Genomic DNA, 12885 nt, shown 5'->3' on the forward strand with positions numbered 1-12885 from the left:
GGTACGGAAATTGAACTCCCTCTGATAATAACCTTGAATATTTACCACTATAACTATGTCATGATCCTCCAAACATACAAGCAGGTAACTACTGATATCTGTCTAACACATGAAATAATGTGAACAGGACTCAACAAATCCCAGGTGTCAGGGCATCAAGAAATTTCACTGTAGCACCTGGTATTATCAGCAAAGATTTTATTGTAGAGTCTCTTAGTGATCCTCTGTAGAACTACAAAGTTTTTGTATTATTTCACATGAGAAGAGGTTTTGTTGCAAGACACAAAATGCACATGCATGAAGTTCTTCTCATTGTATATTTATGTGTTATCTTTACAGTATTCAGTGGTTGCAGATCAATTTGTTTCTTAACCAGTTGCTTTCTATACTGGCTCCAACATTCAATTAAATGGAGCTTTTTAAAGCAGTAAGGAAATTATGAGAAACTGGGAACAAGTAAGGTTAGGGTTAGAGGCTTGTTTTTTGTTGTGGTATTGACAAACAGAGTTGTCTATTTTTATATATTGCAGTCCTCCTGTCACACTTTTAAAATGTGAGAAACTGTCATGATCTTAAAAAGTCTTGTTCCTAAATTTCTGGACTGCTCGTAAATGCCGAGAGGAACCCTAAGCAGGTCTACTCAGAAGCAAGCACCATGCTATTCAAAGGCATTCATTCCACAGTCCCTGACTGAAAATACAGGAGCTGTACCCTCCAGCATGGGCTAGCCAGATGCTTCTGAAGACCTGACTGAGAAGAGTTCTTGGAATTATTTGCAAAGAAACACCTTTCTGAGTAAAAAAGCAGGCTCTACTCACTTTCTTAATGAATCAATGATGTCCATAGAGAAATTCTCATCCCAACCACAGTCCAGCAGAAAGCGAAATTCATCCACTTGAAGTAAATAGCAGAGAGCAGATTCTTCCTGCACCCCTGAGAGGGTAGTCAGCTTGATAATTGAAGTCATTTTTTCCTTCACAAAAGTGATCCCCAAGAGGAACTACTGTAAAAGATAATAATATATTTCTCAAACCTTAGAAAATATTGTTCTTATTCAGTATTCTGCCTCAGTAGTTTTAACATGCAAAAGGCTAGACACTGAAATACAGATTTCACATTAGCTGTATGTTATTAAAGAGAAGCCTGTGGCATTCCACCACACTGGCATGTAGGGCAGCCACTAAGCCTGGAGCAAAGTGCCCTAGCCCTCTAATAGAGGCTTAGGCAGGTCCTGTTATTTACCTCCATGCAATAAAACACTTCAAGTGCTCATTTCCACATTTTAAGCCTCTGTTAAAAGGGCAGGACACTTTCTTCCAGGCCTGTTGGCAACTGTACTGGCATAACCAAGAAAAGTCACCCGGATGCACTCAGGGAGAAAGACGTAAGCTTTACAGTGATTGGCTCGGGGCAATGAAGGCTGGGAACAGGTTTCGCTTGTGCCCCTTTGCTTTCTCCCCACATAAGGGAATGTTTGCCATTTGTGTGTGTGTAAAGTGAGGTCACATAGCTGCTGATTCATGGAAACCCTGTAGGGTTTTTAAGGCAAGAGGGGCTTTTGCCAGTGCCTTCCTCTGCACAGCAACCCTGGAATTCCTTGGTCTCCCATCCAGATTCTAGCCAACTCTGCTTGGCTCCTGAGATCAGGCTATCCTGGGCTATTCTGCCATTTACGCCCCCTCAGGTGCCCCGGCAAACAAGCAAGGCTTGCACTTCCTGAAGATCTCTAAGGGGGGGGGGGGTTCCCTCAGCTTTTCAGGGAGTCCATTCTCCAGAGCAGGATCCATGATGAAAAAGGCCCAGCCTCTGGTCAATGCCAGACAGACCATCCTAAGAAATGGGATAGCCAGGAAATGGATACCTGAAGACTGTAGTTGGCAAAAAACCCACAAACCCATCAGTTGAAATAACAACAATTTTGCAAATCATAATTACTTTTCTTTAAATGTGAACTTTTCTCTTTATCATTCTCAGACTTTTAAGACCTACTCCAGAGGGCTCATAAAATAAAACCATGTAAAAATATACCCACTGCATATGAACAGCATAAAACTAAAAATGATGTTCATGAAAGAATCTACGGGCTAGAAACAGAGACATCTTTTCAAAAGACAGCCAAGCAGGCATCAAGGGAACTTCAAGAGGGAAGGCATTCCAGAGTCAAGGTACCACCATTGAAAGACCTTGCTCTTCCAAGGAAACCTGAATCTACATGATGAAGTCTGTCCTTGCAAGCTTCCACAGAATTAATGTATCCCCAAAATTTAGCTAACATGGTGACACCTCCACAGCTAATTTATTCCTTACATGACAGTTATTTAAAAAAAAATCCTGGCCCATCATGGATGTATAGCAAGATCATCATGACGGGGTTCAACTAGATTTCAGGCTCTCTCAGCACAGCCAGGTACACCCCTGCCATATCTCTGAAACATACCTTAGTGTTCAGTAACATAATCATTAGAAAACAACAACAAAAAGCCTGCTGGGTATTTATCAATCGTTAACTACAGACAATCACGTTTCAGTTCTGCTCAGTTTCAGAGGCGAACCCTGCATTTTGCAGAGCTGGCTAGCATATTATAAGGTTCTTATCTGAAACACAACTTAATGCTAGGCTGTAATTACCCAAAGGCATGACAATTACCGACATGACAGCAACAGACTCACGTCAGACTTTATATATATAAAGCAGGGAGGTATAAGGGATATGCAGAATTCTTCTCCACATATTCCATCTCCACTAAAAATACCCTAATTTCCTTCAAGTGATGCTAAAAAATATTTTTTTTGAGAAAAAGAACGTGGGAAAGTTTGACACCTTCTCCTGCTGCCTGCTCTGGGCTTTCAACTACCCCTTCAAACTCCAGTATTATAGGAGCTGGGGTATGTTGCTCTCCTGTTTAATTGAACTTCAGTATCCCCCTTAGTAAACACAGAGTCAAGCTATTACACAGACATAGTTTGTTCACCAAGATACAGAAACATCTCTTCTGCCACTTAATATGGAAGCAAATACAAACATATATGGGATGAGGAACCAGGACTAGCTCTACTGTAAAGCTATCCAAGCCACCTTATGTGGTGGCACAATAAGGACAGTGATGCCCAACCATTAGCAGTGAAACACGCATCACTTTTTGGTGCTGCCACAAGGGCTCAGCTTGGACTGGGCTTGAGGTTGTTTACTGTTATTTCACAATGTGATGGCCCAGTAGTCTTGGACCAAACCAATTTCACAAGTACCACCTTCTATTTCCATCCTCACATACAAGCCACTGCTGTAAAAAATTAGCCATGGCCAAAGTAATGCCAAAACTGGAAACAGCTAGCAGGGAAGACATAGAAGCAAGAGAAGCATCAGAGACTATTACCATCTGTATCCAAAGAGCCTTCCAACGCACAGCAAAGGAAGTATGGGATGAAGTTTCTGTCACCCCAGACATACTTGCACATAGTCTACCCAAGCCAGGTGCTCCTTAGAATCTACTCACAAAAACAGCACAGGGAAAAGCATTTAGCCTAGCCAAGAGGAAGCCCACAGATATTTGGGGACAATCAGTCAATGAAAATAAGAAGGAATGCTAAGAGGGGAGATATGATACCAAGCAACACCACAGAGCATACTCTATGAGCCCTACGAAGAGCCAAATGATGGTCTAATCATGCATCCAGTGCTCTACTTAAAGATAATCTAGCAGCCTGTAAACCAATAGACAAGCAAAATGGAGGGAAAAGTCCTAAAAAATAGAAATAATCTTCAAGATTGTACTGTCAATGAAAATCTGAATGTAAAAGAGAAAGATTACTAATATCCTCAGAAAAGACATTCAAATAAAACTAAAAAAATAGCTTCCAAGCTTGACATTCCACTGATCCTGAGCCCAGTTCCAATCAAGAACCACAGAGGTAACACAGTGAGAAACTCATTTGATTTTCAAAAAACAAAACAAAAACCCTCAAAAGGTTGATCAACAGACCTATCAACTCCAGTAATCCAAAGGACTACCCTATCTACAAGCTAGACAGCACTTTAATTCTAAATACTAACTTCCTGCAGGAACAGACCTCCAGCAAAGGGGGAGAATACTAAATAGGTGCTGAGGAACCACTCAATGAAAGCAGGGCACAGTCCTGAGATTTCTATGAGAAAGAAGCAAGAAAAAGAATATTTAGATGACAAAACACAGGCACCTGCTCAACTGGATGATTATTCAACTTCCAGGAAAGTTGCTTTGTCTGAGATCTCCAAAAATCTGCAACTTTAGATTTTTCACAATTTATTCCCAAGCTCTCTCCAGTGCAATAGTTCCTATTGCATCTTTAGCAGTCTACGAACCCCAACAGCAATCTAGAAGGCTGGTATTATCTATGTAAGGTAACAGCAGGCTCTGAATGGTAGCTAGAACCAGGGCATGGGAATTCAATGCTGATAAGGCACCTGCAAGATCATTCATGCTGAATTTACACAGGAGGAAGCCCAATAAGCTTCACTAACTTGGACAGAGAGATTTCCTCTGCCCCTCAAGGCCAACATGAACATGAGCAGTAGGTCCTGACCAAACCTCTTGAAAACATGTTTGGCCTGGCCTCTTCCCAAAACGATCACAGAAAAGTAGGATCAGGAACGAACACACCTAGGATGGATCATGATGCTGTGCAAATGCTCCCCCTCCACACACACAAAAGCGCTGCAGTTTGGTAGTCAGGAGATAAACACCAGTGTGGACGGAAGCAGCCAGCCTGACCTTCATTTGGAAAATGTATCTGTTACACATCCACATCGCCCGCCTTGGTACACACTGTTTAGATGTCTTAGTGATACATCTAACGGCCTTACCCCAAGCAGTGTTCCCTCTGAGTTAGCGTGAGCTAGCTCACAATTTTTAGCCTCCAGCTCACACATTTTTGTCTTAGCTCAGGAAGGATGACCCCAGAGCACAATAATTTATGCAGTAACTCACTACTTTGATGCAAGTAGCTCACAAGTTGAATACCGGTAGCTCACAAAGTAGAATTTTTGCTCACAAGACTCTGCAGCTTAGAGGGAACATTAACCCCAAGTATGTTTTCTCAGAGATCCTTCGTAAATGCTCTTATTTGTACACAGTCCACCCCCAAACCATGCAGTACTGCAAGGAATCGGAACTGAAACAAACACCTCGGAAAAGTAATGTCAAAAAGCACCCTCAACATCTGCGTCTGCCTGGTCGACAGGGAAGAAATTCCGCACGTATCCAACAACTCTGTCTCAGACACCAACAACGCGCAAGCTGATCGAGCATGCTTCTCCCAGAAGTGTGTGTATCAAAACGCAGTTGATAAAAGGGCGGGAAGCCACTCGATTCACTATTGCCCTTACCTGTGCAGCAACCCCCTCGTTAACCCCACGCGCCTAAATGTACTGAAGGGGGCAGGGGAGGAAAGGAAAGGAGGGGATTCGACCCTCCTCAGCCATATTCTACTCTGCCCACAGCCGCCGCCATTTTGGTTCGGGAGGGAAAAACCGGCAAGCGCCAAGACCAGGAAGAGGAAAAGCCTCGAAGGCGGGGAGCGAGTGGAGGCGCGGGTTGTACCATTAGTGCGTCTGAGAGGGGGATAAGAGTGGAGGAGGAGGAGGAGCACATTCGTTCTTTGGGGTGATAAAGTGTACGCTTCACCTCGTTTAGCGTGAATGACAAAAAAGGTGAGAGACAGAAGAGAACAGCATCCTTATTTTGTTCTTTCTCCTCGCCCCGCGTTTTGATTAATGGTTCTTCCCGGCATAACTCTTAGGGCCGCTGCTTGCATGTTGTTCGGCAGTGCCCTTGGTCCGGGCGCCTGTGTTTAAGGTTGCATATCTAGGCCTTGGCAGGTAAGGAAAGAGGGAGAAAAGAGTAATCAAAACCAGACGGTTGGGGGGGCCTACGAAGCAAGTAATAGAAATAAGGGGGCTTTAAAGACAAAAAAACCCCCCATTAAATCAGTCGTCAGTGCTAAATACATGAAGTCATAGCAGGAGTTCTGCTGGATCAGAGCAGGCGTACAGTTAATCCAGTATCCCGCCTTCCGGTAGCCTTCTAGATGTCTTAGGAAGCTCCTAAACCCTCATTAGTGACTGGTTTTTCAAGGTCCACTGTTTCTGAACATGAATGGCCTTTTTAACCATCGGCTCATCTTTGGTCTCCCTGAATTGGTCACGTGAAGCCGTCTGCTCCAGGGGTGACCAAACTGTGGCTCTTTCACACTGTATTGTGTGGCTCTTGAAGCCCCCACTGCCCGTCAGCCAGCTTGGAGAAGGCATTTCGCACCTTAAATCACTTCTCCAAGCCAGCTTGGAGAATGCATTTAAAGTTGTTTTCTTTCTACCTCCCCTCCCTCCCCATCTATTTGCCTTCCTTCCTGCTCTCTCGAACATCTGAAATGCATGTATTGCGACTCTCAAACATCTGACGTTTATTCTGTGTGGCTCTTATATTCAGCAAGTTTGGCCACCCTTAGTGTGCTCCATCAGGCCTCCTGTCTATCAAGGTCAATAATGTCTGCTCTGATTGGCAGCGGCTCTTAAGTGTTTGAGGTGGAAGAAGTTTCATCGCCTATTGCTTGATATTTTCAATCAGAAATGTTGGGGACTGAATTTGAGATGTTCTGTATGCCAAGTCAATGTAAACTAAAGCCTGTTCCCCAAGTCCCCTTATCTAAACCCCACACTTTCTTAATTCCATTATGTACCCTAATAAATGGGAGTCTTGTGGCACGAGTTCTTACTATAACAATAAACTGCTGTGGACCAGAGCCCACATAGTCAGGTACATGTTGTAGACCTCACTAAGGAGACATTACCTGCAATTGATGATATGGGAACTATGGTATAAAAATTAATAAAATAATAAAATCTTGTTTGTCCTTAAGGTCTGGCGAGAATCCTGTTTTATTTTTGCTGCAACAGCCGAATTTGGTTGCTGTTCCAGAATTTGTACTGTGAAAGAGTTGATTCAAATTAACTTGGTTTTATAATTGCATTTTAGATTTCCTTTATCTCTAGCTCTTTCTTTTCTATCCACTTTTCTCTTCATCCTGGTTAAATATAAGTATGTAATCCTGTGCAACATTAGAATCTCCTAATTCTGCATAAGATCAGACTGTATGAGATTTGTGTAAGGACCCACGTGCTTCTCAGTACACTCTTTATTAGGCAATTGGCATTAAATATATACCAGTCATATATATTAAATATATGCCAGTCTGTATTTGAAAGCATCAGAGATTACTTATAGTTTAAAACTTAAATGTTATTCACCATAGTAGTATTCTTTTATTGTTATGGTCAGCGACCAGAGTAGTTAAACAGCAAACAATTAACAATATAACCTGAATATACAGTCCATAGAATTGTATGGAATGCGTATAGATAGTAGGGTAGCTGTATTTAAGCCTGGAATTCTCTTTTCGATTTAAAGCAGGGAGGAGAGAAAAATGTACCTTGGTAGCTTTCTTTAAGTATTTTGATTGTGAGTCCAAAGTAGTAATAAAATTATTCTGGAGTAACTGATCCATGTCATACCATCTTCTTTTCCTTCCTAACACTTATTGTCTGTTTTGTTTTGCTGTTTAGCCAATGTAAATTTCTACACAGCATCCAGCCTGTGCTTTATCTTCCAACACCCGGTATGTATCAGATGTGAAGCTGAGATTCTTTCTCATGGCTTGTATTTATTGCTTTAAGTTGTCATACAAACTTTAAGAAGAAGGTCATTAATAGTTCGTGGGTTATGGTTCTCTTGGTATTACCTTTGTATTCCCTGCTTTATTTATGTGTTTAGGACTTTGAATATTTAGAATATCAACCTGAAGTCACTACAGCCTTGTGCCTTTGCAGAAATAGTATTTTCCTGTTAGTTCAAACATCTGATAATGCATTTTAGATGTCGCTGAGCTTTTTTTGATCCATATGATAATACTGTGGACTGGAGAAATTTTGCCTGTTGTTTCTTAAAATATCATTATTAAGTGCATATGCTCTGATCATCTTCTGAATGTACACAGAGTGTGACTTTCTTATTAGGGCATATAGTATAAAACTATCTTAATTGGCATTACAAAGTGGGGTCATATAAATAGTGACTTCTTCAACAGACAGAAAGTCTGGCTTGCTGAAGAACTGGATGTGGCTACAGGAAGTCCAGTGTTACTCAGTGGGATATTTTCCCATCTGGATGGCCAGGAAGCACCTGGGGAGCGGCCAACCGGCGCATGAGAGCTCTGAAAGCTCTCTGGGGTGCATGCAGTCCGTCCCTGTTCCGGGGTGGGCCACGTGCCATGAGGAGGTTCCCTGACACTCCTTTTCCCGCTGGCTCACTTCTGGGGCGGCTTGATGCCGCCCTGAGCCAGCCATCTGTTCTCAGCCATGGAGACCCAGATGTGACATTTTGGCCAAAATTTTCCACACCCCTTCCTAGTTGTTTAATCATAAGTTTTCTGAATGATGAAAATTACAAGTGACTGAATCTTTTTGTACATATATAAGTGCTTTGTTTGAGGCAGCGTATTATAATATTTATTAATTTTTCTGGTCCTTTTTTTCTCTTAGTAATTATGGTGAACATCATGCAGTATGTGCGAGAATGCTGGGCCATGACATTGGTCCCCTTAGGCTTCATGGTGGGATGGTACTTTGACAAGAGGGAGGATGAGAAACTGTCAGCTTTCAGGAACAAGAGCAAATTGTTTCAAAGGTTAGTTATCTGAGATAGCCTTGTACCCGAACAAACAACGTTATTTGCAGCTATCTTTGAAATAAAGAACTGTTACTTTCTAATACAGTATATATATCTTTCTAATACTTTCTAATACAGTATATATATGATATATATATCATTCTGGGTGTGTGGGGGGTGTTGTAAGGGGTAGTGGTATGAATGCTGGGCTTTGCAGAAACTGAGCTTCTAATCCTCCCTCTGCCTTGATGCACACTGAGGACTATTTCTATCTGCCAGCCTAACTTGCCTGACAGGGTTGTTGTGAGGATAAAATGGAGACGGGAAGAGTCGTGTATGCTATCTTATGCCCCCTGGAGGAAGGTATATGTAAAAATAACAAATGTACCATGCGCAAGCCAATACGCTATAATGAACAGTTTGTATTAGAGAAAGGCTGAGAGAGAGAGCAACCGGTCTGAGTTCTGCATCATACTTCTGTGGGAAAGTGAGAATTTGTACCTGGGTCTAGGCTGACACTCTTAACTTCTACACCATACTGATTATAGAAAGCACAACGAAAGTATGTTTTTTAATAATTCAAAGGCATTTTAACTAATTTATTATTTTTCTTATATGAGTCCCAATTATGAATTGCTTTGAATGTTGTTAGAGAAAGAAGTCTAGAAGTTTATAAATAAGAGCTGGTCTCTGCATGTGTTACCGAATTGCTAATAGAGCAAGCCTGAAATTATAAATTATAGGTTGCTCCAGTGGAAACCTCTGCTGACAGAAGGGGGACCATTCTTGTCAGTTCCTCCTTCCCCACCATAGTAGACCTGTAACTTTATGATTTTTTAATTTTCTTTTCACAGGGAATTGAAACCTGGGGAAGAAGTTACGTGGAAATAATGACAGACTTATAAGGCTTCTGTGCAATTAAACCTGCTTATAGTAATGTGTGTGATGTCTTTGTCATCAAGTAAACAAGAACTTCTTTCTTTTTTGCTTCCTGGTGTAGAAACATGATATTCCAGCCACAGTTAGCCACTTTATTCTAATGGGGGTGGGCAATGGCGAGCACATACTACTAAACTTTCCCAGTGAAATCAGAGGGACTTAAACAAGCAAGATTGAGGTTTACATCTGCCACTTTTATCTTCTTTTTCTTGCTCTCAAACGTGTTTGTTGTTGGTTTGAGTTCATAAATGGTCTCAGCACAAGTGACATAACATCTGGAAAAAATAGGTTTTAAGTATTCACTTTTGTGATGTGCCAAAGTCTTGCAGTTTAAATATAAGCAGAAAGACTGGTCAAGTTGACCTTTATATTTATATTAATAAAAGTACACTTATTTTTCTGCGATAACTTTAATTAGAACAGGGGTCCCCAACCACTGGGCCGCAGACTGCTGCTGGTCCCTTCCCTGTTAGCAGCCGGGTCACAGAGCAAGGCAGAGGCACCACACCAACCCTGCCCGCCCAGGACCTGGGCAGATGAAAAAGGCAGTGTAGCCCCATTCTGAGGCAGAGAGGCAGCCTTGGAATGAGGCAGAGCAGCTCCGGTGCCCCTTCCAGCGGCCCAGGACCCAGGCAGATGAAAGAGGCAGCATGGCCTCAGGCTGGCAGAAGGGGCAGCACTGCTGTGACCTTAGCTAGCATACCCATTTATAGACCCCTGCCAATTACTGTATTTTTTGCACCATAAGACGCACTTCCCCCCCCAAAAAAAGTGGGGGGAAAAGTGTGTGCGTCTTATGGAGAGAAGGTACCATACGTACCTTCCTGGGGGGGGGGGGGGCGGGAGGGGGGTGATCCGCTGCCTCCGTCCCGGCGCTTCCCGCGCCTCTCTGCCTGGCTCCAGCTCTTACGCTTACAGCAAGCGCCAGGATTGCTCCCTCCGCCCTCCGATCCCGGCGCTTGCTTTAAGCATCAGCGCTGAAGCCATGCAAACAGGCAGGGAGAAAGCACGCCGCCCCCTCCATAGCCGGCGCTTGCGAAGCGCTGGGTTTGCGGAGGGGGCGGGTGCTTCCTCTATTCCAGTCTGCCTGGCTTCAGTTGCTGCTCATAGCAAGGGCTGGGATCCCAGCCCTTGCTATAAGCAGAAGCTGAAGCCAGGAACAGAGGAATCACACACCCCCCTCCGCAAATGCAGCACTTCCCGAAGCGCCGCGTTTGTGGAGGGGAGGGGGTGCTTCCTCTATTCCTGTCTGCCTGGCTTCAGTTGCTGCTCATAGCAAGGGCTGGGATCCCAGCCCTTGCTATAAGCAAAAGCTGAAGCCAGGAACAGAGGAATCACCCCTCCGCAAACGCAGCGCTTCCCGAAGCGCTGGGTTTGCGGAGGGGGCGGCATGCTTTTTCCGTGCCTCCGTGCCTGGCTGGGAGACAAGCGGCGAGATCGCTCCCTCCGCCCCCACCGCAAACCCAGCACTTCGCAGGGAGTGATCTCGCTGCTTGTCTCCCAGCCAGGCACGCAGGCGCGGGGGAAGCACGCCAGCGCCTGCGTGCCTGGCTGGGAGACAAGCGGCGAGATCGCTCCCTGCGAAGTGCTGGGTTTGCGGTGGGGGCGGAGGGAGCGATCTCGCCCTTGTCTGCCAGCCAGGCACCTTCGTCTAATGGTCCGAAGCGTCCAATGGACCGAAAAATACGGTAGCTGATTGGTGAGGGTCTTTAAATAGGGGGAGGCAGACTGGCCTTCTGCCACTCGACCACCTAGTGGGGAGGTGGCAGAAACAGCCATTTAAAGACCCCCAAGGGAACAGGGACAGGACGTGGGGCAGCCTTGGGTGGCAAAAGCCCCAGCACTGCCCGCCCCCCCGTCCGTGGAAAAATTGTCTTCCACAAAACTGGTCCCTGATGCCAAAAAGGTTGGAGCCACTGAATTAGAATACTGATCATTTTCTGTGTCTTTCTAACAGTACTATGGCTGGTCTCTTTAGGGAAAGACTAAACAAATGCTGTTCTGTGGGAAATAGGATTGAGTTTGGTTCTGGATTCTCTGCAGTTAGGCCTCTGCCAAAGAGAGGTGATAGTGTGTTTATACCCATGGCCAACTGGAGTCCTGAAGGAGACCCAGCTTTCATTGCTGATACATTTGTAGTAGTTATGTAGTTAATTTTTAGTGAGGAGCCCTGTAGCGCAGAGTAGTAAAGCTGTAATACTGCAGTCAGACTCTCTGCTCATGACCTGAGTTCGATCCCGGCAGAAGCTGGGTTCAGGTAGCCAACTCAAGGTTGACTCAGCCTCCCATCCTTCTGAGATTGGTAAAATGAGAACCCAGCTTAATGGGGGGAAAGTGTAGATGACAGGGGAAGGTAATAGCAACCCCCCCCCCCCCCGTAAAATGTCTGCTGTGAAAATGTCATGCAATGTCATCCCAGAGTTGGAAACGACTGGTGCTTGCACAGGGGACTACCATTACCTTTTTAATTTTTACTGGCTTGTAATTTCTCTTTACAAATTCTATAATTGGTTAATTTTATGTAAAATATTTGTGTGTCCACCAGTGTGCTGTTAGTGATTAAGAGCAGTGTACTCTAATCCAGGGGTGGCCAATGGTAGCTCTCTAGATGTTTTTTGCCTACAATTCCCATCAGCCCCAGCCATTGGCCATGCTGGCTGGGGCTGATGGGAGTTGTAGGCAAAAAACTTCTGGAGAGCTACCTTTGGGCACCTCTGCTCTAATCTGATTTAACCAGGTTTGATTCCCCACTCTTTCCCACAAAGCCTGCTGCTGAGCTTGGTCCAGTCACAGGTCTCTCAGCCCTACTTACCTCACAAGGTGTCTGCTGTGAGGAGAGGAAGGGAAGGGAAGGAGATTGTAGGCCACTCTGAGACTCCTTGTGGTAAAGAAAAGCAAAGTATAAAAACCAATTCTGTCTCCTGAGTATCTCAGGATGGCCTTTTGTTGGGACACTCCAGCAATCATTACCATTCTCTCCAAACTCCCATTTTCTTCATGCGTCTCTTCAGAATGTCTTTAAAGCATGAGTCTGACACTTAGCATGGTAACATCAGAATCAGAAAATACAATTAAGCATGCCATTATGTATGGCTTACAACAGCATTTAGACATATGCAGCTCTTTAGGGTAGGATTGCCAGCTGCTCCTTTCTGACAGGAGGGTTCCCACTGATGGGCATGCCCTCCCACTGCTGCTCTCTGGACCAATGGGAGAGACTCAGTGAGTCCAAGGATCCTGAAGTGCAGGA

The 12885-nt window shown here is 44.2% G+C and overlaps 2 protein-coding genes across 3 annotated transcripts in view; one reads left to right on the forward strand and one right to left on the reverse strand.

Moving 5' to 3' along the window:
- CPSF2 (cleavage and polyadenylation specific factor 2) overlaps positions 1-5548 on the reverse strand; it is a 28532-nt gene extending 22984 nt beyond the window's left edge. Inside the window, exons 1-2 of the mRNA XM_060261874.1 lie at positions 5363-5548; positions 819-1003 (exon numbers count right to left, since the gene is read on the reverse strand). Of these exons, the coding sequence (XP_060117857.1) occupies positions 819-967 (149 nt within the window). The 5' untranslated portion in view covers positions 968-1003; positions 5363-5548. The remainder of the gene's footprint in view (positions 1-818; positions 1004-5362) is intronic.
- On the forward strand, positions 5529-9633 carry NDUFB1 (NADH:ubiquinone oxidoreductase subunit B1). 2 transcript variants are annotated; one of them, XM_060261875.1, is made up of 4 exons: positions 5529-5686; positions 7595-7647; positions 8570-8714; positions 9551-9633. In XM_060261875.1, exons 3-4 carry the CDS (start codon positions 8575-8577, stop codon positions 9585-9587), a joined length of 177 nt encoding a protein of 58 aa, XP_060117858.1. In that variant the 5' UTR covers positions 5529-5686; positions 7595-7647; positions 8570-8574; the 3' UTR covers positions 9588-9633. The 2 variants fall into 2 exon arrangements, with proteins under 2 accessions (XP_060117858.1, XP_060117859.1); XM_060261876.1 differs by lacking the exon at positions 5529-5686 and adding an exon at positions 5771-5854.
- Positions 9634-12885: the final 3252 nt, after the last annotated feature.

This window comes from Heteronotia binoei, chromosome 21 (genome assembly GCF_032191835.1).
Source record: "Heteronotia binoei isolate CCM8104 ecotype False Entrance Well chromosome 21, APGP_CSIRO_Hbin_v1, whole genome shotgun sequence".
Taxonomy (NCBI): domain Eukaryota; kingdom Metazoa; phylum Chordata; class Lepidosauria; order Squamata; family Gekkonidae; genus Heteronotia; species Heteronotia binoei.